At 34.5% G+C, this 25,645-nt stretch overlaps 2 protein-coding genes and 1 pseudogene across 2 annotated transcripts; all 3 read right to left on the bottom strand.

Annotated features, from left to right (window-relative positions):
• Positions 1-13: 13 nt before the first annotated feature.
• Positions 14-4,728, bottom strand: LOC132043889 (probable serine/threonine-protein kinase At1g54610; annotated as a pseudogene).
• Positions 4,729-5,874: 1,146 nt separating this feature from the next.
• LOC132043887 (uncharacterized) lies at positions 5,875-12,535 on the bottom strand. The gene is made up of 5 exons (XM_059434341.1): positions 12,362-12,535; positions 9,269-9,459; positions 7,724-7,969; positions 6,808-6,959; positions 5,875-6,297 (listed from the first exon to the last, which is right to left on the bottom strand). The coding sequence occupies exons 1-5, from the start codon at positions 12,422-12,424 to the stop codon at positions 6,107-6,109; spliced, it is 843 nt and encodes a 280-aa protein (XP_059290324.1). The 5' UTR covers positions 12,425-12,535; the 3' UTR covers positions 5,875-6,106.
• A 4,635-nt stretch (positions 12,536-17,170) lies between these two features.
• On the bottom strand, positions 17,171-22,648 carry LOC132043884 (uncharacterized). The gene is made up of 3 exons (XM_059434337.1): positions 22,052-22,648; positions 18,013-18,144; positions 17,171-17,610 (listed from the first exon to the last, which is right to left on the bottom strand). The coding sequence occupies exons 1-2, from the start codon at positions 22,563-22,565 to the stop codon at positions 18,044-18,046; spliced, it is 615 nt and encodes a 204-aa protein (XP_059290320.1). The 5' UTR covers positions 22,566-22,648; the 3' UTR covers positions 17,171-17,610; positions 18,013-18,043.
• Positions 22,649-25,645: the final 2,997 nt, after the last annotated feature.

Raw genomic sequence — 25,645 nt, 5'->3', positions numbered from 1 at the left:
CAAGGCCATTGTTCAATAAGCTGGTTCTTCTCTACCTTGGAGTTACTGCCTTCCCCTTCCACCATTTTTTCCTTGTCATGCATCACCGATTGAGCATCTTTTAGGATCCGTGCCTCATGCTCTCTTGGTAAGCCCTGCATATTGGTTGATTTGGCAGGTGAAGGAGTAGAAATTTGGTCGTTTCCAGTAAACACATGGCTATTCGATGTTGATGGACCTAAAGAATGATATTTCTTTCCCTCAGAATCATGGTCGTTCCCCTTAGCCGTTGATCCCTTGTCAAGCCTTGCACATTTAACAGCTTTGAGGATCATACCCTCATGCTCTCCGAGTAGATCCTGCATCTTGTCTGATGCAGCATGTAATGGTCTTGGCCACTACTTCTTTCCCAAGATATGATAATCATCATGAACTGGTTTTTTCCACAAGGCTCTTTGATCATCCCTTAAATCGAGGAGACTAGCAGAACTCTGAATGTAATTCTCTGAGCCCTCTTTTCTCCTGGACTCCTGAAAAGATGCAGAAGAATTTATCTCTTCATTTAGAACACCTCCTGAGACATATTCATTTGTTTCTTCAAGCCTATTCTGGGCTTTTGAATGGGTAAGGAGTCGTCTTCTGCCTATTGACCTTTGTAATTCTGCATTAGCTTCAGGTGCTGGAAGTGCCCTTACATTTCTATTGCGTGCATACTTCCGGTCCCTATTCCCCTTGAATTCTGTCTTTTTTGCATCAATCTCTTTGCTGCGTCGGCATTGTGGCAAACTTGAGGGATCACGGGCAAATGGTTCTGTTGTTAAAAACTCACCCTGAAGAGCAAGAGCTGCAGTCCCTCGATATTCAGGTTCTATGGAAAGTAAAGTGTCCATTAGTCCTACAGCAGCAGCAGGAAGATCATGAAAGGTCGGTTGAAGATTCTGTCTATAAGGCTCTTTTGGCTTAAATATCGGTGCATTAGGCAATTTGAATTTTCTCCAAAAATCATCAGATGGAGAACCACAGAGCTTGAAGATTTTATGCAATTGCTCAACTTCAGTTATACCAGGCATAATAGGTTTGCCAGTAAATAGTTCACCAAGTACACAACCAACACCCCATAAATCAATTTCAACTCCATAAGAATTTGATCCTAGCAAAAGTTCTGGTGGCCTATGTTGAATACTTGCTTTAGAACTGCAAATCCTTTTACTGCAGTAATTTATTAAGTTTTACCTAGTCAACTAGTTAGACCTAGTATTTAGGAGTTGATTTCTATTTGAATTTTGAATAAATAGTATTTCCTAGTCTTTAGGAATTTGTTATTTTCAGCAGATTATCTTTGCTTATCTTTAGGTTTTTGAGTTAGAGCCCGTTTGGATTGGCTTATAAGTTGCTTAAAACAACTTATAAGCTATTTTCAGCTTTTTTGAGTGTTTAGCTAGCCAACTTATAAGTCATTTTGTGCTTAAAATAAGCCCAAAAAAATAAGTTGGGATAGCCCAACTTTTTTTTTTTTTTGGTCTTATAAGCTGTTTTCAGCTTATAAGCTGCTTTTTTTAAGTTAAGCCAAATGGGCCCTTAGTATTTTCTATTATAAATTGTAGTCTTATACTACAGTAAAAATATATCGAACTTTCAACTTCTCGTTCATAAGCTCACTTCTTTCTTGTACTCTCTTCGCATTCAACTCTAATTCTTAAAGTTTTCTTCCTCTTTATTTTCCGTATTTTCTTTGTTTCAAAAACCAACAATTGGTATCTAGAGCCTTTTTTTCTTAAGGGACTTGTGAGTAAAGAATGGATTCCGAAAATAGTTTTTCACGAATGGCTCCTCTTGTTTTCGATGGCGAAAATTATCAACTATGGGCTATTAGAATGGAAATTTACTTGGAGGCCCTTGATCTTTGGGAAGCCGTGGAAGAGGATTATGAAATTAATCCGCTGCCAAACAATCCCACCATGGCCCAAATCAAGAGCCACAAGGAAAAGAAAACCAGGAAGTCCAAGGCGAAAGCAACTTTGTTTGCTGCTGTTTCAACAACTATTTTCACGAGAATTATGTCTCTCACATCACCAAAAGAAATTTGGGATTATTTGAAGAAAGAATATGTCGGAGATGAGAGAATGCGAGGGATGCAAGTATTAAATTTGATAAGAGAGTTTGAGTTGCAGAGAATGAAAGAGTCTGAGACTGTCAAAGAGTACACAGACAGATTGCTTGGCATTGTTAACAAGGTAAGATTGCTAGGCACTAAATTTAAAGATTCAAGAATTGTTGAAAAAATTCTGGTAACAGTGCCCGAAAGATATGAAACATGTATAACTACCTTGGAAAACACACAAGATCTGTCCAAGATTACCTTGGCAGAGTTGTTAAATTCTTTCCAGGCACAGGAGCAAAGGAGGCTTATGAGGCAAGATGGTATCATTGAAGAAGCCTTAGCAGCCAGCCACAAAGCTCAAAGCATGGGTAAAAATTTGAAAAATTACCCACCTTGTCAGCACTGTGGAAAAATGGGACATCCACCATTCAGATGTTGGAAGAGGCCAGACGCAAAGTGCAACAAGTGTAATGAACTTGGTCATGAAGCAGTGATTTGCAAAAACGAATCTCAGAATCATGATGCAGATGCACGTGTCGCCGATGAAGAAGAAGAATACCATCTTTTTGTTGCAACGTGTATATCAAGTAAGGTTTCAACAAATTCTTTGTTGATTGATAGCGGTTGCACTAACCATATGACTTATGACAAGAGTTTGTTCAAAGAGTTAAAACTCACTGAAATATCTAAAGTTAGGATCGGAAATGGTGATCAGATTCTGGTTGAAGGGAAAGGAACCGTTGTCATTAAAACAAGTTCAGGTAATAAGACAATTCCAGATGTTCTTTATGTACCTAATATTGGTCAAAACTTGTTGAGCATTTGTCAGTTGATAGAAAAAGGATTCAAAGTATCCTTTGAGGATAAGCATTGTTTCATCAATGATGTTGCTGGAAAAGAAATTTTAAAAATTAAGATGAGAGGTAAAAAAATTTCATTTGATCCAATGGAAGATGTTCCTATAGAACAAGCAAAAGATCAAAGGCCGAAAAAATTGGAAGATGATACTCCAATTTAAAAAGCAGAAGCAAAAAGTGAACCTAGGCTTAAAAAAGCTTGCACTGTTCCAAAAAGAATTAAAGCAATGGAGGAGTTGTCAATGTTTCGGGAAAATAAAATTGACAAGCTTAAAGTCAAGATGCAAATGGAGCAGGAAAACATGCCAGAAAATTTTAGCAGTCAAGTGTTGCAATCAAGTAGAGAAGTGAATTTAATTCACTACAAGTCCAAAGATGAATCTGCAGATTCATTCACAAGGTCACTTTCAGTTATCAAGTGTGAAGATTCCAAGATAGAAGACCAAAATTTTGCAGTTCCTAAAGCAAGGAGGAGTGTTGAATATTTGCTTTAGAACTGCAAATCTTTTTACTGCAGTAATTTATTAAGTTTTACCTAGTCAACTAGTTAGACCTAGTATTTAGGAGTTGATTTCTATTTGAATTTTGAATAAATAGTATTTCCTAGTCTTTAGGAATTTGTTATTTTCAGCAGATTATCTTTGCTTATCTTTAGGTTTTTGAGTTAGTATTTTCTACTATAAATTGTAGTCTTATACTACAGTAAAAATATATCGAACTTTCAACTTCAGTTCATAAGCTCTCTTCTTTCTTGTACTCTACTGCATTCAACTCTAATACTTAAAGTTTTCTTCCTCTTTATTTTCTTTGTTTCAAAAACCAACAGCCTATCCCAGATGTCACAATTTTGCTAGTTAAAGGAATAGTTTCTTCTGGACCAAAAAATGTCGACAGCCCAAAATCTGCAATTTTCAAGATACCATCTTTATCAACCAACAGGTTAGAAGTAGTTACATCTTGATGCAAGATACCACGACGATGGCAGCGATCAAGCCCTTTAAGCAGCTGGTGCATGTAACACTTGATCTGAGGTTCAGAAAACTTGACACTTTTTAGTTCTTGAATTCCCTTGAGATCATATTCCATGCAATCAAAAACAAGGTACAAACTGCAGGATGTTTTCGAGGTAATTAAACCTTCCAACTTGATAACGTTCGAATGATCACCAAGCCGCCTTCATAGTATGATCTCTCTTGCCATAAACTGGACATTTTCAGGATCGTGATTGTCAAAACGAACCCTTTTCAGGGCAACAACCTTATTGAGCACAGCATCTCGAGCCTTGTAGACATTACTGTAACCTCCCTGGCCAATCCTATCTACAAACTTAAAAGTATCAGCTCTTCTTGGAAGCCATCCATTTATAGCTTCACCAGCTACTGAAACAAGCCAATTAGGCCATCCAGCAGCAACTAGTTCACCTTCTTTCCCTTTTGGTACTCCTCTGCTGAGTCTTGGATTCAGTTTCTGTCTCGTGGTGCTAAGGATTTCTTCCTTCTCCTCTGATTCAACTGATTCATTTCTGTTGGTTGAAAGTTTTCCATGACTGGATCCCATAGTTTCCAATAAATAAAACAATCAAGTCTTCCCTTACATTAGATAAAAACACACTTATTTTTGCTTAGTCTATGGTTACATACCAAAAACATTCACAGGAAAGAAGTATGACAAACCAATTAATAGAATCAAAGGAGTTGACATCATAAAGACAATAATAGTAGGCTTTGTAAGCAAAGTGTTTGTGGATTACATGTTATGGTGGACCAACCCCCGACCAAGACTCGTATGAAATGTCCTAGCAGTTCCTTAGAAATCATCAATTTACAAATACATACTTGGTACATAATGAGTAATAAGAATTTACATGCATCTAACGAGAGAGACAATCAGACAGCAGGTTTTACATTGTAGCTGAGTTTTGTTTATGTAGGAACTTCTTGATGTGTAAATTTAAGATTGACTGTATTTGGTACAACGGAAAATATTTACTGAAATTAGATTAGTAAGTAGAAATATTTTCTACAGAACATTTATCATAGATTGATAATTGGATAGTGCTTCAATGAAAATTTTCAGTATTAAAGTTTCATAATAATATCTTCTACTTAGTATTTTGGAAGACTAGTTCAGTGTCAACAACTTGCCGAGTTGGAAACACGTTTTCTCTTCGTGTTTTTAGACCCTTCACCATCTTTTGCACCATTTTATATTTTCAACCATATCCTTATTCTTTTTCTTCCAACTAGAAGACGAAGTATTAAAAAAACTGAAGTTCTGCTCATTATTGTTGTCAAAATAATTATTATGTCATTTGTTGGAAATCAAGAGAATCACTAAAATATTACTTAAGATAATGTTAATAATTCGTCATACACTAACTAAAATCCCAAGAATTTGGGTGCTTGCTTTCCTGTAATAAAAATTCCTGGACAAGGAGGGTTGGAGTAGACGAAACTTCAAGCTTCTGGATAGGCCTGAGAAAGCCCAGACCAAAGGTGCCTAATAGCTTAACCAGACTCATCGGGTAGGGAATCTTGAGCCAGAAGCCTAGATCAAAGGTGCCCAATAGCTTAGCCAGACTCATCAGAAGTCCTGAACCTCGTCGAACCCTCAGACGACCTATCTAAGATTAGGCACAAGTCCGCCAGAAACAACCTCAGCAGAAACCCATCGGCTCTTCCAGAGTCTTATCCATCGTCTTCTTAGGCAACTATTTAATACCCTCGCATACCACAGCGGGGTCTTCAACTGGGATGACTCATGTCCCCTTAGTGGGGAACTATCAATAGTGATTTCTAGTTCATTGTTTTGATGATAAGAAGTAACGTCTCATTCACATGATGAGAATGTTGAGAACAAATTTGGCATGCTTCTAAATTCCAATCACCACAATAAAATTCCTCTCTTTTCAACCTATTTAGCGGTTACAAACATACATAGAGGATTAAGCAACCATTTCTATTAACTAAAAACACAGCCTTGCCAATCAAATGAAGAACAAGAACAACATTAAAATCTATGACCAAAAAGAAGATAAAACAATCTATTAGTAATACATTTAATGTCCTCTCAAAACACATCGTAGTAACAGTATTGGCCACTGTAAATTTTGGAAACAAGGAAAGTTCTGTTTATCCCTCTTTGCTATCTGCTAGTTAATCTGTACAGTCTAATCAATGTTGTGAAAACCAGGAAGAAGAGAAGTGATGAAGCCAAAGACAATCATTTGGATCTCCTTTGCAATACCCCACCAGCGGTTGCCACCATCAGCAGCACCGGGTTCCACTGCATTCTCATTCTCGCCTACCCTATTTACGTCATTACCTTGTTGATTCTCATTCTCACCTCCAGGTTGTCCCTCTGCCACAACAATATGATAAAGAAGAGTTAAGAGAAGAAGTTCTAGTATCCCACATTAACACTTACGTTTAGAAACAATCCATGAATGCACGCGTTTCCCAGCAGACATTCGAGACCAACATGAAAGCAACATTCAGTTAATGTTGGGAAATTGACACGGCTAGTTTTATAAAAGGGATTACAAATTTGAAACCAACACACAAATAAAGGTACCGTGCATCAAAATTACCATGAGATATCCATTAGATCATTACTCCGGCCTACAATGTGTTTCCTTTCTTTTGATAGAGTTTAGTTTATTTCACGTAAACGGCAATATTGCTCGTCAACTCCAAGAGGGAGTGTAAAGACAAAATATCCTTCTTTTTTTGTAAACTTGTTCGTCATACTTTTTTTGTTAAGTTGTATCCTTGATTGGGTATTTTATAATGATTGGATTGACACCAATAGGTCCCCATGCACACCTACGATGTGTTAATCTATTCATTGACATAAGTTGAAAGAAAGTACCTCCTGCTGCAACATTCTCATTTCCTTGCCTTCCAGCACCTGGTACATTATCTGCCCTGACAGCTGGCCTGGGTGGTTGGGGAGGTGCAGCTGCCCTCTGCATTCCTTGTGAAAGCCACCGTATCAAAGGTGCAAGAGCTCCAGTTTGATATCTACAATGACCAACGGGAAATATATGGCGCGACTTAACGACGAAGCAAAAAAGAAAAGACATGTATTTCAATGACACAATAGTAAGTCTTCCCTCTTTCATAGGCAATCCAACCAACATGCAAATTATATGATTTTATCATATAGAAAAAATATGGACGCATTATAGCACTAAAGATACTTATTCAAGTTGGTTACTGTGGTACCCAAACATGTCTAAATGGGGCTAGTAAACTAGCATAAATGATCGCGAGAAAAGCTAGAGGGTTCACCTTTAAGAGAATGGACAATTCGCTTTAGCAATCCACAATGGAACTAAGAGAGAATGGAAGGACACAAGAAGCACAAAAAAACTATGCCCAAGAAAGGAAACTAAGGAACTATGCCCAAGAAAGGAAACTAAGGAAATAGGGATATGGTAGACTATAAAAGCAAGTGAGGATCTGAATGCTATTTAGGATAACAATATAAATGGAAAACCAATATAGGGGCAACTTAGCTGCCTGTTTCTCCAAAGAAAAAGGGAGCTTTATTGTTATCTTTTAGGATATCCACATTCTCATTCATACAGGTTACATTAACAGTATCTATGTATTAATTTTATCATCAAATTAGTCACTCAATAATCTCTACTTTGCAGAACTTGACACATCCAAAAAAAAAAATCTCAATGGTCACAACAGCTTTCTAAGACAAAGTAGTTGATAATTAATAAAATAACTAAATGAAAGGAAACTAAAAGTGATCATAATTGACAAATACTTACAGGTAGACAAGTGAAGCTAAAAACACGAGCAGAACCAGCCTCTGTCTTGATCCATCTTGATTGAACAAAAAAATCACTGCAGCCAGCTTCAAAATAAGCAAGATATCTAGCTGAAATGCAATTTGAAATCTTCTGACAACTATTTGTCGTTGGGGTCCACCAAGCTGTTGTTGCTGCTGAGGCTGTTGCTGTCCCATCTGACCTTGCTCCTCACTTACAGCTCCATTTTCTTGAGTACTAGGTCCACTGTCAAGAGCAGCCATGTTTTTTTCTTTTAGAAAGGAGAGATTAATAAGGTTCTGCGTGAATATGAATTTTTATGGAAGTAACCCTCTTGCGAAACTAAAAAGTACAACTTCCAATTCTCCCCATTTAAGCACTAAACGTCGGGGCTACATGTTTTGTCAGACTAGAGAGGCAAATGAAAGGAACAAAGATATTAATAACATGGCATGAAATGATTGGATATATGCTACTAGTTTCCAGGTGCCCGAGAAGTTTGTACGGCTTCATCCCTAGAATTTTAAGTTAATGTCATGTAAGTAGATGAGTAAATACAACAATGGTAACAAATGTAATAATGTAAACCATTATCAAATACAATTAACAGGCATGACCACCGAGGGGCAAATAGAAAGAGAAATGAACAGAGTGACAACCTTTTTCTTTTTTTATCAGGTAAAGTAAAAAAGTCTAAATTTATAATCAGCACCAAAAAAGGTGCTATATATGCACAGGAAAAGGTGCTACAGTCACTTAAACTCTGTCCAGCACAGTATGACTCCATATTAGGCTCCTTATCTATGTGAGATTGATTCTGGAGTTTAACCCTAATGAAGATATAATGCCACAGACCGGAATTTGAGACGGGCCACCATGAAATTCACAGGAGCTTTACAAAGATGAGAAAACAAAAACGCGAACTCTTATCTATGACCCTATAAAAAGCTTTTACCATATTTTGCTAAAAATGTTTAACAGAAATTGAAGTTCTCTGATTCAAATAAATTAAACACATTCACAATCTTTCTCCCTCCCTGCCATAAATGATCCAAAAACTTAACTGAATCCCAAGATCAGTTACTAGGCTGCGGCAACTTTAGTTACCACGCTTCCATTGTCTAGCCAGAAGTGTTAATCAGCCCGTGCGATGGGCCAGGGAACTTTTTCAAGAAACAGACCAAAATTGGTTAAAACACACTTTTACCGATTGCAGCAGAGAAGTTTGTAAAAAACTGACATGTTTTACTCCTGAATAGAGAACTTTAGCTTTGATTATAGAAGCACTAAATACTATGAAGAAATACACAATTCTTGCTACATCAAATATAGAGTTCAAGAACCTGCATTACACTAGGCAGATACATTCAATGAAACAATGGAAAATAAGGACACCTAAAGGTCCTTTTAGACCAGACAGTTTAATTCCAGTGTTGTTTCATGCTGGAAGAGAAGTCAGCCATAGAAGCTATGCAAGATGATGATGATGATGATGATGACAACTTATACATCAGAAGCTAGATCTGAAGACCGAGGGACACTTACGTAGGTACATTGTAAGTAAATGGGATTAGAGTGTTTGGTGGAAACCCTGCATATTGTCCCATAAAAGGGGCAGCAGGTACAGCATAAAGGCCTGGTCCATGGTTCAACTCCTCCTGGATTGGCTGCATATCAGAATACATGGCTTGGAGCATCTGATAATTTAATAACGGTGAACCTTGAAATGATGGGAGCTGCAAAAAAAGATAAAAGAATTAGCGAATAACTTCTCAAATGCAAGTAAGCATTTTCTTTCAAAAAAAAAGTTCATAAAAAGCCCAGCAATAAATATATCCAACTGAAAAAGAAAAGTTTGTGGTTGCAAAATTTCCAGACGCTCAAAGTTGCACAGCCATTTGCCTACCAAAATGTGTCCACTAAAACCTTTTGACATCAATAGGCCTAATAAAGACAACTCGCATGACGGTATTGTTAGACATGGACCAAGATTTATAATCCTGCCAAATTCAGGCATTGTGGTGTGAGGTGCAATCAAGTTCATAACGGGGAAGAATCTTTCCAAGTAACTCTTCCAAATTACCACTCCATTAATCTTGACTTGATGCATGCAACCCTAAAACCAGATTGAATTGGAAGGTAGGATTTGATGAAAAATCTTACTCTAAAGATGGGATTGTTATGGTCCACAAGTTGGATAAAGAGAAATTCATTTAATTTGATAAATTGGGGAACCTAGTTTATAGCATACTCATGTTTTAAATCAAAATGAAGAATGTTACAAGCAATTTGGATAAATTTATCTTGTTCTATCTTATTTTGTATGATTAAACATATCTAAAAGTAGAAATCGAAAAAAAAAAAAAAAAAAAAAAAAAAACACACACACACACACACACACACAAAAAAAAAAAAAAATATGTGAGTTAAGTGGGATGTATAGTGCTAAATGAGCTATTTCTTGGTTCTTAAATCGCAATCAGTATCCAAATGTAACTGATAACCAATCTCTGATTACCTACTACGTCATGGCTATAGTAAAGGGTGCAACACAAGAAAAAAGCAGATCCCAAATGGAACCTCATCCTCGTCTATTAAGCAGAAACAGTCTTCTCTGCGTTAATACATTAAGAAAACCAAGAAAGACTCAACATTGGATGGACAATTTATAATTTCAACATCTCAATATGCAATTTAGTTCTATGTTGCTCGAACTCTTTCAAAATCCTTGCTGCACAAGTGTCAACACAACAGGGGTGTGGCTGTGGGTGTGGGTGTGGGATTCAACACCGGATTTGGTTACCTTACCGTGGATGCTTTGACTACATCTATGACAAAGACGTATAGATTGATTCGGTATTTGGTTTGATTTTTGGGTTTATGTCATACATATATGGTTATATAAAATATGAGAATGTTCTGCTATTGCACGAGATATCTTATGAATAAAATATTAGGTGTTTATAAAGATTTAAGTTTTAGTAGTTTTAGTTCAATAGATTTAATCAGTTATACTTTATATGTTGTAATATACATTTACTGGTCGAATCCGCACTCGGATCCATACCCCCGAATCCTAAAATTTATGAGATAAGGAATTCGACCTTCATATGGCATCCAAAGGATAAGATTTCATGGCTCTAGAAAGGTGAAAAAAGGACATCTTTTTTCTGCTTTGGGGTAATACCAAGTGCGAGTATTTTTTTTACCTCTTTCTCTCCCTCCGACCCCTTTTTTGTCCTTTCCTACATGAGATAGATTTTCCTTTTTAACAAGTCTAGTGATTCAGCACGTGTTTAGCAGGTCCATGTAGAATGACATATAACATCCTCCGGTGCGTAAGCATGACATATAACAAGTCTAGTGATGCAGCACGTGTTTACCAATGTTCGAGCAGTAACTAATGGTTTGCAAATAGAGAATGGTGGATGCTTGATAATGACATCAAAAGCAACCATATCGAGAACCTCATTAGGTTTATTCAAGATAAGTAACTTCAAACATTGTACTTCTCTTCGTTATAGCTCACTTCCACTCACACACACGTGCTAAGGTTTGTGTATAAGAACACCCAAGGACACGTAACACCCAAGGACACGTGCTAAGGTTTGTGTACAACGGACATTAACTTTTGACACTTAAAAGATACTGAACTCCAAAGATTTAAGCCCGGAAAACGACAAGAGAGGTTGTTCTTGTCGCGCACGAGCTCTCCACTGTCAACCAAGAAGTTGGGAGCAAATTGGGAAGGCACAGCTGTTGACTCTTGGAAGAGGGTTTAGGGATGATGTTTTACCATATCCCCTACAAAAAAACAAACGACTTAAGCCCGAAATCTGATAATTAGATTCTATCTTGTACCTAGAAACCCCAAAAAATTAACCTTTAAATCTCATACATCTTTCCTACTTACTCATTTGCCCCAAATCAACTGTAATAATAAGCATCACACCTAGATCATTTTCACTAAAGCTGAACAAATTCACACACTCTACAGCCATAAAAAACACGAAAAAAGCTGTACTTCTACACCTCAAATGGATAACATAGATAACACAACCAAAACCAATTTTTTTTATGGACTTTTTGAATCATAGATACATAGGATATACAAGGAATCTTTAAGCCAAAAACATTACCATACCCAATAAGAATTTTCCATCAGAAAATGAAATATTACTCCACATCTATCACAACTAATACAGTTAATTCAATTCCCAAAAAAAAGAACTCCATGTAATTCAAACATCAAAAAAAAATCAAATCACCCCCAAAACATTGAAATCAAACACACCCAATAAAGAATTTCCACCAAAAATCAATTCTTGAAATCACCAAAAAAAAACAAAAAAATAATAACTAATTGTTAATTAGAGAAAATGGTCATCTGGGGTTGTTTCTTGAGGGTATCAGAAAATACCCAATAAAAAATTTCCACCAAAAATCAATTCTTGAAATCATCAAAAAGAACAAAAAATAATAATTTAATTGTTAATTAGAGAAAATGAGCTCCTGGGGTTGTTTCTTGATGGTATCAGAAAATACACAACAAAAAGAATTCCACCAAAAATCAATTCTTGAAATCACCACACACCCAAAAAGAAAAGAAAAAAAAAACTTAATTGGGAAAATGGGCACCTGGGGTTGTTTCTTGAGGCTATCTTGTGAGGTTGATGTGTGATTTTCATGTTCTTCAGCCATTGAAAGCTTTCTCTTTTTTCTTTTTTTCTTTTTTTTTTTTTTTTTTAATGCTTCTCTAGTTCTTGAAAATCAGAGTGTTAACTATTTTTCTAATAATAATGTTTCTGATTTTGCTCTTTATTTCAGCTACGTATTATTTCCCTGTCTTCTCCAATACAGATTGGCCACGTGTTTTATTTGGTGAATCATTTAGCCCTGTTTTGGAGTTGGTCCAAAGAATTTTATTAAGAGGGGTGTATTTAAATTTCTCCTTTTTTTCCTTCAATTTTTTTCCTAAAACATCCAAATTTGTTATTGTATTATTCGAAAATGTTTAATTTTACCTTCTGTTATACTTTTAAGGTTTTACGGTCGTGAGTTGGAGACAAGTCATTTAAACATTAGGAATGCAAAGATTAATAATGTAGAAATTGAATAATGCAGAAGTAATTGTGTGTTGAAAATTGATATCGTCATTTAGGAACATATACCACCATTATATTGTAGTTTGGTCCTGGAAATAGTTGCATTCTATAAAAAACATTAATGTTAAATTGGTATTACAGTGAGAATACTTATTTACTTTAATTAGTATTTACTTTGTATCAAGAAGTTTTAAGCTATGATCGGAGAACTGACTATATTGAAAGAAATTGATTTATATAGAGTCTAGTAATGCTACCAAAGCCGAAAGTGATAGCATGGTTAGCATATGAAATCAAGTTACTCATCAAGAAAGAGTAAACAGATTGCATATTCAGTTAATGATGATAAATACATTTTGTGTGAGAAACATATTATTGAAACTCAACACCATCTTTTTGTTGATTCTAGTTGAATATATGAAATGAGGAGCTCATTGGGGGCGGACCCAACGTGAAGGGTGGGGGACACGTGCCCCCCGTAACTTCGGAAAAATCATATATATATATATACCCTGAAAAACTATGATATATTTTAAAAGGACCACTTAAACATAATTGTAAAAGTAGTTCAGTTGGTAGAAGTGTCCCTAAGTGCTCACTGGTCGCCACCTGAAATCGAATCTCGGCTTCGACACAATTTTTTTTAAAAAAAATTGTGCAGTTTTACTGCTGTAGAACCTGCGTTAATGCAGGTTTTTTTATTTTTTATTTATTTTTTAGTCTCCTCCCATTTTACTTTTTCATTAAATTCTTTCCCCCCAATTTTTTTTGTTCTTTGCTACGGTGACCAATAAATTTGTTAAGAGCTGCAAGCCTAACTTTGTCGCTAGTAATTGGCGTACTAAAGATAATGATGCCCCCATTGCGCTCAAATCCTGGGTCCGCCTCTGATTGAATATATGAGAAGGTATGCATATCCAGAAGAAGGGAAGTAACACAAAGCATACAGTGGATCAAAGGAATGCAGCAATATAAGACAGTGGCAGCTATATGGGGCGCAATGATATGCTATACTTGACAAGCCAGAAACGAAAGTTGTTCTTTCATGGATGCAGGCTACTATCTCACAAGAAATTCCCCAAGCTATTATCAAACACTATCACAAAGATAAAAAATAAAAATAAAAAAATAAATAAAAACTAATTTACAAAGGTAAAAAGGTCATGTTAACTTGCTTGTTTATTCCAAAAATATATATAATTAGTGTTATAACAAAAAAGACTCATACGGCAATTTTATCCTATGCCAATTATTATTTTGTCAAAAATAATGGTGCAATTTTTACCTTTTTAAAAAATATTTGTCAAAGTCAAAAAGGACTCAGAAATGACGGTGAGTCTTTTACTTTTCCAAAAAAATAAAATATGTGCCAAAGCCAAAAAGTACTCCAAAAATAATTGTGAGTTTTTTTTTTTAACTTTTTCATAGTATGTATTATTAGAGTTTATGCATAATTATAGTATATTTAAGAGTAACTTACAGAAACTGCTATAGTTTGGAAGCTTCTAACAAGCCATAGCTATGATTTAGCTATTTACGGCTCGTAGATATGTATCTGTTGTTACTCAATTCGGTGTATTTCATTGCATTCATTCGTATCTACTTTTACACTGTATTTAATTCAGCAGTATTCAAACAACAAAATTAGAAAAAATACATGGTTATTCGGATGAATTCAATCCATTGTATTCATTCGTATCTGCTTTTATATTGTACTAATTTGATTGTATTCAAACAACAATACTTCAAAAAATACATGCAAAAAAATAAAATATCTCATTCGAATACGAAAATACGAGCGAAATACAAAAAGATACATTGTATTTACATTAAAAAATGACAAGTACATTGCAATCTGGCCAGATCTAAGAAATACAAAAAATAAAATATACTCACATATGAGAAATACATTTAGATCTGAGAAAATACACTCATATCTGAGAAAATATGATCGGTTGGCTATGGATTCCGACCAAATCTGAGAAATGCAAGAAATAAAATACACTCCGATATAAAAAATGCACTCAGATCTGAGAAAATACAGCCTAAAAAAATTCGGGCAATTAGCCATGAATTCTGATCAAATATGACAATGGCGAAATTTTACCATTAATTCTTGTCTTCTTCTTTCGTTTATGAACCAAAACGGAACGTGAAATCAAAATTTTCACAGATTGCTCGTTTCAGAAACATTGATGAGACAAATGACCTTAGTGGGCACTCTCATGGAGCTAGTGTAGAGTATGAAACTATTTCCCATAACGGGAGCTAGTCTGGTGAGTCGGAGGACCATAAAGAGAAAACTTCTAGTCTTCCTCTCCGACAAGAGACATTACTTGACGCTGATGGGTCGGATCTGGGCGTCAGATCTGAGCGACAGATCTGAGCGTCGGATCTCCGCTGTGAGCGTCGAATCTCGAATTTTCGGTGAATTTAAGCGTCGGCTCTCCGATCTCCGGTGGATTTGAGGTCGGCTCTCGAATCTCCGATGAATTTGAGCGTCGGATCTCGGATCTCCGGTGTGAAGGAGAGGAGAGGAGAGAGGTGTTGTTGTCGTGGTTTGTCGCCGAAGCTCCGGCAATAAGGCGGCGGCAGTTGTGGTATTGAATAGGAAGGAGAGAGAATTTTTTTTAGGTTTTGAAGAAGATGAAAAATCTTAAATGTGTAATGAGAGAGAATAGAGAGAGGTATATGTATTTTGAAAGTTACTGGACCAATTATGGAATGTAATTTTGGAAAAACAAAGCTACGAAAATTTTAAAAAAAAAAAAGTAATTATTATTCATAAATAAGTCTTAGAGATAGCTATGACAAATAAATCTCCTTATGGTTTTGGGTCTTATAAATAAGCCCACTCATTCATTGTGTAAGTTTTCAACTTTGACAATTAATATAATTTCTCTCTTCTTATTTCATCATGCCTCAACCGACTTAATCGTTCTCTCAATTTCTTCCAAATTATCGCTAGTTAACATTCTCCAAGCTCTCTTTTGTGGTCGGTTTCATCACGACATTTATTTCCATAATTTGTGTTCTTTGTAATTTCGTTTTTGTTTTGCTCTCGTCTCTCTTGCTATTGAAAGTGTTTTCCATTTATAAGGGAAAAAAAGAAGATCCTTGAATCCACTTTCATTCTAACTGGTCCTTTACCTATGTAGAGTTTTTTTTTTTTTTTCCATAGACAAAGTAAACGAACTTTAATTATCTCATATCCTACGGAATAAGTCCTTGTTGTTCTATAAATGTCAGACAATTGATGAGAAGGGAAGATTTATCACTTTACAATTGATGCATTCTGGATTGATTGAGATTAAAGAACTGTCTCGCTATAATGTAGTTAAGCATGTACAAGTAGTAAAGAAGTGTAAATGTTTGTGCCTTACAAAAGATGCCATAGCATTTTTCCAAATCAATTACTTCACTTGTGGCGTTCTCATTTTACATGTTTGCCTTACAAAAGATGAAAATAATGCAATTTTAATCGGATGCTCTTAATCCAGTTTCGCCATAATTTTGTGATTAAACAAGAAACACCAAGGCGTCAAACTTTTGATAGCGGTAGTAAGATAATTTACGACATAGATATAGAGAAAAGAAATGTTAAGGAACAAGTAGATATATAACCTGTTTGGCCAAGCTTCTAAAAACAGCTTATTTTAAAAAGTACTTTTCAAAAAAATACTTTTGGCTAAATATAATTTGTGTTTGACCAATTAATTTAAAAAGTATTTTTGAATAACAATTAGTGTTTGGCCAAACTTTTAAAAAGTGTTTTTATGTGTATTTTTCTCAAAAGTACTTTTCAAAAAAGTGTTTTTGAACAAAAGATATTTTTTTAGCTTCTGAAAAACTGTTTCTGCTATTCCTCAAAAGCACTTATTTTCTCTCAAAAGCTTGACCAAACACCTCACTTTTTTTTAAAATAAACACTTATTGAAAAAATAAATACTTTTGAGGAAAAAATAAGCTTGGCCAAACAAGCTAATAGTTTTCACTGTTCTCATACAATAACAAATTGATTTGACACCGGTCAATAGATTTTAATTAAATCAAGATAGCGTCCATTGATTTTTACCTCTTTTGCTTCAAGATCAAACTGCCGTTCCACTACAAAGCTTGTTATCTAATGGAGAAAATATTTATGTTCAAACCTACAATGAACCCAAAGAGTATTGGCATATCAATACACCTGACAGCCTAACAAATACTAGTTCATTTATATACTGAACCACCAAACATGATCCACCTCCAGAAAAATTACTCTAATATTGTTAATTTCTGCAGTCTCTGAAAATTACGATTTGTAGACCAAGAGTAGATAGTATTGTCAATTGCAGAAATAGAAGCCTCTAAATATAGCACTCTTTCTTTTGACGAACTCAACTCGTTACAACACGCACTTATGATTACATCTATTAAATATCTTTTCCAGGGCGGCGATATTGCCTGTCATAGATGACAAGCCAGCAATAGAACAGCTGAGACGATGATAATATCGGTGACAAGTGGACAACGGGTTAAAGCCATGGCAACACACATTAGACCAAAAGCAAACAGCACTAAACAGGCTGATTATTTTTCCAGATCATACAGTTCAAACACCATAAATACATAGATTTTTCTAGGTAGGCTGAGCATTGATCCACTACATCGAACAAGAGGGCAGGCGGAAGAGCGTCAACCCCGAGCTCCGATCTGTGTAACTAGGCTTGCTCGTCTTTCCTTAGGTAAACAGCTTCTTATGTTTTCCAGGTTTTCAAAGAATTTACAAGGTTACTAAGCCTGCAAATTCAGCAATGTATACCATTAGAGAACTACACATTTTCCCACTTTTTGGATAAACCAAATTGTTTTATCAACCACAAATCTTGTTTAAGTTTGTAATACAAAGCTTGCCAGTAGAAGTTCTCTAATCAGTTCAAGTTTCCCAAACCAGCCCCCCACCCCCCAACCCCCAATATAAGGAAAGATCCCTAAAGCTATTGCCTGGAAGACTAGGTCAACCAAGAAATGCCTGACCTTGCTTTGGCTTAGAAGAGGGAATTTCATGAGTGGTAACAAAAGCCGAGATAAAAATAGGACTAAGCCAAATGGTTTAAACTACAATTAAAAGTAGATCCCTCTAGACAGAATAAGTAGCTGCCAAAACAGATCACAAAATGCAAGTGTTAATAAACAACTTACTACGGGAGCTCACTAGACGAAGACAGGTCATTTATCCTTCATCCTCAGATTTAGAATCATAATCTGAGTTGTCCTCAAGCTTCACCTCCACTTCCACCACCTGCACTGGGGTAGGGAATGTTGGTACACTTCCTGCAAGTAGGAAGAAATGATAAGCATATCATCAGTGCTTCAATTACAACTATACCATAGAGCTGCTAAATAGGTACACTGTTGTATTTCCAGGTACAGCAGCAACTCTGATCCATTAAAATGTTGCCAGAGACAAATGTAACTAAAGATAGAGAGAATTCACTCATGGAAGAGTGTCTTTGAACTCCACCACTTCCCAATCTCCACGAGGGATCAACCTATTTAAAACCTATTTAAACATATAAGAAAAGACACCACATTCCCAGACAAAATATGAAACATCCCAAAGAACACGCTGCAAGTGTTCCAGGTGAAAGAAATTAAGATTTTTTTTTCCATTTATGACCCCACTGGTTTCAATAACAACTAGATTTCAGCTATTCTGTTGATGGACAGATATTTTAATATATATGACCTTGAGATGGAACATACTAGGACAACTAAATAGTACAACACAGCAACCAACCAAACAGAAGAAAACTAAACTAAACTTGTTTACTGCTTCTAAACTTCTTTATCTTTTTGTATCACTTAAATTCATAGTTGTTACTATTAAATTAGCCAATGAAGTTAAGAGCCCGTTTGGATTGGCTTATAAGTTGCTTATAAGCTGTTTTCAGCTTTTTTGAGTGTTTGGCTGGCCAGCTTAAAGTCATTTTGTGCATAAAATAAGCCCAAAAAAATAATTGGACCCGTTTGGCTTAGCTTATCTAAAGCAGCTTATAAGCTGAAAACAGCTTATAAGCCAAAAAAAAATAAGTTAGCCTACCCCAACTTATTTTTTTTTGGCTTATAAGCTGTTTATTTTAAGCCCATCCAAACAGGCTCTAAATTTATCTTCCTAAAGAAAAGCCAACAGAGTTAAAAATCATTTCAGCGAGCAAAGTGTGAAAGAAACGAAACTGAGAATCTTTCCATCAAAACAAGGTGATCACGTGAACCGCCAGTTACGATATTAATAACATCAACCCTGTTAAAATAGATTCTTAAGAGGATGGAGTTCGGTGCCAGTAGGAGCTGGAGGCATGAGGTTTAAACACAGACAGGAAATAGAAAAAGCTGAAAACTGGGTTATAACAATCATGCATAGTTTGATTTCGTAAATACACCATCATGGACTTGACCTCCTACATTCCTCAAATGAATAGTTTGGTTTCCTAAATAAACCATCATGCACTTAACCTCCTACATTCCTCAACAGTGACAAAGGTGAATTTACCTTCTACATTAAAAGTTTGGTTGACCTCTTCACTGAGGTATTTATGCTTTCCACAGAGCTCTGGAGAAAGCTTATCCTTGTACCATTTGATATTACTTCTGAGTTTGGGATGCTGCTTTAAGATTCTAATTACTGGGATATCTCCTTTGCCGCTAGACCACGAGCAAAACTATCGGTGTTTTGGAACTGCAGGACATTTCTCTGATCTGAAATAAAAGGCTAAGACTAATAATTGCCCTAAGATTGCTTAGACTACAGTTTGGTTGAGCTTCAGTATCAACATCCATACAGTCTACAGATGATTGCACCTAACTCAGTCAGCAAAAGGTTATACAAGCCCCATAGGCTTGTCGTTTCCTGTATCAGATAAAAGATCTCACTTTCTTTTTAAGTATGATAGCGAATATAATTGTGGTGTTTCTCTTCAATTATGATAGTTCCTATGCAAAATGTTCTGCCAAAGAACGCGAATTTTAAACAATTTTTCAGCGGTTTGGTTGGACAAGAAGTTGATCATAATTAGACTATTTTTAGTTTGGCTTTCCACAAGGCTCCTCCTTTGTCTCAGGGGCGTATTTATAGCCTTATTTATGGGGCACGTGAACCCATTGTCTATCCGCCAAACTAGGTAATGTACATATTTCCTAGAATTGATCTAAGTAGGCGTTTGGACATGCGAGATGAAATCATGAGATGAAATCAGCGTTTAGACATGCGATTTCATCTCATGAGATGAAATCCCAAATCATCCAAAAAGGACTGATTTGGGATTTGAAATCATGATTTCAAACAATATAAATGTAAAATTTGACCCATACGTTTATATTTTGTACAAAAAGACCCATAAGTTGGTAGATATATTTACCGATCATGTTTACCAACCGGGAAATGCATGCTCGACGTGAAGAGATTGGTCGTACCATGTGGGAGGATTATATTAAAGAGTAGTTACATTACTATTCATGTTAAATTTTCCTTTTTATTAAATTAAAATTTGATCAAATGATGTTGATTTTTAGAAAGACATTCTAGTAGCGTATTAATTTCATGATGAATTATGATTTACTCATTTGGTAAGATTGTATAAGAATTGAAAAAATTTTGATGGTTTTCACAACTTGTGAGGTTTTTATGTTTATAAAAAAAACTGCAACTTGAGAAATCCAAATTGCATGTCCAAACATGATTTCATCTCATGAGATGAAATCATGTCCAAACGGCTCCTAAATATTATCTGCAGGGACCCATGCTCCCAAAAGGCTAAATGGTGCACTTGGTTGGATGTTGAGTTATTTACCCAGAGGAACAAGGATCAAATCCCACTTAATACTTTCTTCTCCCCCCCCCCCCCTCCTTTTTTAGTGGTGCACCCATGTTACAGCCTTACAGGAATCCTAGATTTGCATCTGCTTTGTCTGATCGAGGGACCATCTATACTTACATACTCAAAGATATCAGTTTTAAGCAACCAATTTCGGCAAAGTAGGTCTTACTAACATTAATACCGTAGATAATAGATCCCTAATTTATTTTCAGTCTCTAAACTTAAGAGCTAAAAACAAGTATATAACTGTTCTTACATCCCAATTGTCCCCCAAAAAAGAAAAACAATAGGAAACAATCAAATGCAAAAACACAAACATTTAAACCCATAAAGTTTCCTCCTTCTCTAATATCGTATACCTCTCCAGTTATATGAATCCATGCATACTTTTGTAGGAATCATAATTAGACAAGCTTGGTTTCACCTTTCCGCAAGCCTTCTCCTTTGTCTAAGCTAAGGACCATCTATACTTTAAAATACTCTAAAGATAGCAGCTTTACGCAACCAGTTTCAAAAAAAAAAAGGTCTTAATAGCATTTGTAGCGTATATAGTAACTCAAAATCCTATCTTTGTGAGCTAAAAACAAGTAGATAACTGTTTTGACTTCTCAATTGTCTCCCCAAACAAAGAAAAAAAGCAATACAAAACAATTAAAAGCTAAAACATTTAACCCCATAAAGTTTCCTCCTTTTTCTAATACTCCCTCCGATTTGATTTTTTAGTCTTACTTTCCTTTTTAGTTTGTTTACAAAAAAAATGTCACTTTCTATATTTAGTAACTCTTTTACCCCAGCATCCAACATGGCATATATAAGACCCTAAGATTCAAAGAGCGTTTTGTTACATTCCGCACATCTTTAATTTAAGACTACAAGCTCAAAGTCTCTTTTTATTCCTTAAACTTTATGCTTAGTCAAACTAAGACACTTAAACTGGGACGGAGGGAGTATTGTATACCTACAGAAAAACACGAGGACGAGGGCCAGCCACTTACATACTCAAAGATATCAGTTTTAAGCAACCAATTTCACTAAAATAGGTCTTAATAGCATTTATAGTGTATATACTACCTCAAAATCCTATTTTTGCAAGCTAAAAATAACTAAAACATTTAAACCCATAACTCCTCCTTTTTTAATACTTCCTCCGTTTCAATTTTGTTTGTCTTACTTTCCTTTCTAGCCTGTTTAAAAAAGAATGTCACTTTCTATTTTAGTCCTAGCATCCAACATAAAAGATCATTTTGTTACATTATGCACATCTTTAATTTAAGACCAAGTGATTCAAAAGTTTTTTATTTCACTAAACTTTGTGTCGAGTCAAACTAAGACAAACAAATTGAAACAGAGCGAGTTTTGTATACCTCCAGTAAAAAACGAGGACGAAGGCCAGCCACGAACACGAGCAACCGACGTCGTTTCATCCTCCGACAACATCAACGAAGACGACGAAACCGAAGAACCAAACTGATTCCTCACAGATGCCATTTTTCCAACAACCTCAACAATCCTATGTGGATCAAAATCACCACCAACACCACGTTGACCATGACTATAACTATGTATACTACCCCCGACCCCACCACCACCTACTTTCACATACGGTGGGACCCAGTAAGAGTAACCAGGCATAAAAGGTAACCAATCTGGTGCGGAACGTCTCACGATAACAGAATGGATCACTTCCTCTAATTTCCTCATCCCACCACCACCACCGTCCGATCCGTTATCAAGATCGATCTCGATTAGCTGTGGGTGAGGTGGTGGTTCATCATCACCGGAGCTATTGGAACGGTGTCGTAGTAGGGTGAATGTGGGTCGGGTCAAGGTTCGTGTTAGGGTATTGATTTGGGAATTATTCGAGAGAACTCGTGCCATCGGGAAATGGGGAAATTTTTTGTTTGGTAGATGTGGAAAGAGAGAGAAGTCAATTATATGTAAGAACTGGTTTATCCTTCTTAATACTCTTTACGTTTCAAACAATGCGTCGCGGTTACTAAAAATAGTTACTCTTTTCAGATAAAAAGAGGGGACCATATTTCTAATGTTATTTGAAATGATCCTTTATATATTATTACTAGAGAGATGATGCTATGCATCTACCAACACTTTAGATTATAGTTATCTAATGTAATTGTTTTATAGTGATATATATATATATATATATATATATATATATATATAGAGAGAGAGAGAGTATATGTTATGTTTAAAACATGATTATATAACATATATTGTGTGTATCTAAAATTTTATTATATTAATGTTTGCTACAAATACAAAATTGGCAAATTTATAAATTTTTTTTAAAAGAGAAGACTTGTTGTAGAAATTAATTTTCTATCTAAACGAAGAAATACTATTTTTTAATTTTGGTAAATATTCTCGAGCTATTTACTTATATTTTGCATTAAATTTATCTTATTTTAAAATATAAATATTTTAAGTATATTTAGTGAACATAACGAAATTTTTGATTTTGTCAATATGGGATAATATGTTCAAAACACGATTCATATAACATTGTAGAAAAATACGTATTTAAAACTTTATTATATTAGTGTTTTAAAATACGCATGGTGTTTAATATGGGCCACATTTTTTTAACATTATTTATTTTTTAAATATGGGATTCAAAATATGATTTTGTTAATATGGCCCACTTTTTTTTCCGCGAGTTTGGATGTGGTGGGTTCCACTTTTTTTTTAATACTGGTGTTTAATATAGGGCCCACAATGTGATTAAATTTTTTTTCATATATATTATATATTGCTTGATTTTGTCAATATGGGATCTATGTTCAAAACACGATTAATATAACATTGTAATTTGTCTTTCGTATTTAAAACTTTATTATATTAGTGGTTGCTACGAATACGCAAGGTGTTTAATATGGGGCCCACAATTTTTTTTTAATATTCTTGATTTTGTTAATATGGGTTCACTTTTTTTTCTAAATGAGTTTGGATGTGGTGGGTTTACTTTTTTTTTTTTAATCTTTGGATGGTGTTTAATATGGGACCCACATTTTTTTAATATTAGTTGTTGTTTAATATATATAGGGCCCAAATTTTTTTTACAATTTTTTTTTAATGGGAATATGAATTTTTTTTATATATATACTATGTTAAACACGATTGATATAACATTGTAATTTGTTCGTATCTAAAACTTTATTATATTAATCTTTGCTAAAATACAAAGTCTCAATATTGTTTATTTTTTTAATATGGGATTCATTTTTTTTTTTTATATATATTCTTGATTTTGTCAATATTTAATGTTCAAAACACGATTAATATAACATTATAGTTTGTCTTTCCGTATTTAAAACTTTATTATAAGCAAGGTGTTTAATATGGGGCCCACAATTTTTTTTTTTAATATTCTTGATTTTGTTAATATAAAGTTAAACCTTTTTTTTTCCAGTTTGGATGTGGCGGGTTTTATTCTTTTTTTTTTTTTTTATATTGATGGTGTTTAATATGGGGCCCATATTTTTTTTAATATTAGTTGTTGTTTAATATATATATTACAATTTTTTTTTTTACAATTTTTTTAATGGGCAAATATGGGGTGCAATTTTTTTTTTGTTTTTATATATCTATGTTCAAAATATGGTTGATATAACATTGTAATTTGTGCTCCGTATCTAAAACTTTATTATATTAGTGTTTGCTAAAAATACAAATTTTGCACTTTTTTTTTGACATTGTTTATTTTGATTCATTTTTTTTTTAATATATTGCTTGATTTTGTTAATATGGGATACTATGTTCAAACACGATGAATATAACATTGTAGTTTATGCTATATTTAAAACTTTATTATATTAGTGTTTGCTACGAATACGCACGGTATTTAATATAGGGGCCCACAATTTTTTTTTTTTAACATTGTTTGTATTTTTAATATGGGATTCACTTTTTTTTTTTTAGTATTACTTGATTTTTGTTAATATGGGTTCACTTTTTTTTTCCCGCGAGTTTAGATGTGGTGGGTTCCACATTTTTTTTAATACTGGATGGTGTTTAATATGGGGCCCACATTCTTTTTAATATTAGTTGTTGTTTAATATATATGGGGCCTACAATTTTTTTTATAATTTTTTTTATGGGCCTATTTAATATAGGGCCCAAATTTTTTTCTTTTTTATATGTAATGTTCAAAACACGATTGATATAACATTGTAATTTGTCTTCCGTATCTAAAACTTTATTATATTAGTGCTTGCTAAGAATACAAAGTTTGCACCTTTTTTTATAATACCGGTTGGTATTTAATATGGCGCCCATAATTTTTTTTAAATATTAATTGTTATTTAATATATATGGGATCCACAAATTTTTTTTATGGGATCCATAAATTTATTTTTACTTTTTATGGCCTATTTAAAAAAGGGACCAAATTTTTTTTTTATGGGGCCCAGCCTTAATAGTAGTTTGACACCCCGGCCGCTCCCCGACGAAGAGGGACAGACCAAACTGTTTAAGTAGTAGTAATATATTTTAATATAAGGTTTATACATATCTACTGTAAGTATATTATTATATATTGTGTGTATAAATATTGTTACAAAAAAATTGGTTATGCAGATGTAAATTAAAAATATGACTATGTGTATGTAATATTTTATGCTGAATTATATATTATTTAAATTATCCCATAAAAAAGAGTGTTCACCTAGTCATTTACACATTTCTTAAAAGAAAAAATACTTAACTCTTAGGTAAAAATAGGTAATTTGACTAAATTACCGCTAATTAAATATGCATTGGAATTTAGTCACTTAACACTAATAAGCGCAATTTTGCAAGAATAAGGTTATTGTTTCTTGATTTGGTAAGTGAACACTCTTTTTTAACCCAAAAAAAAGGTAAGTGGACACTCTTTTTGATCTGGAGGGAGTATCTCAAATTATTTATTTTCTTCGTTTCAATTTATGTGATATAGTTTG

The sequence above is a fragment of the Lycium ferocissimum genome, unplaced genomic scaffold, assembly GCF_029784015.1.
Source record: "Lycium ferocissimum isolate CSIRO_LF1 unplaced genomic scaffold, AGI_CSIRO_Lferr_CH_V1 ctg298, whole genome shotgun sequence".
NCBI classification, from domain to species: domain Eukaryota; kingdom Viridiplantae; phylum Streptophyta; class Magnoliopsida; order Solanales; family Solanaceae; genus Lycium; species Lycium ferocissimum.
The sequence above is the reverse complement of the archived record's forward strand: the minus strand, read 5'-3'. Positions and strand labels throughout refer to the sequence as shown.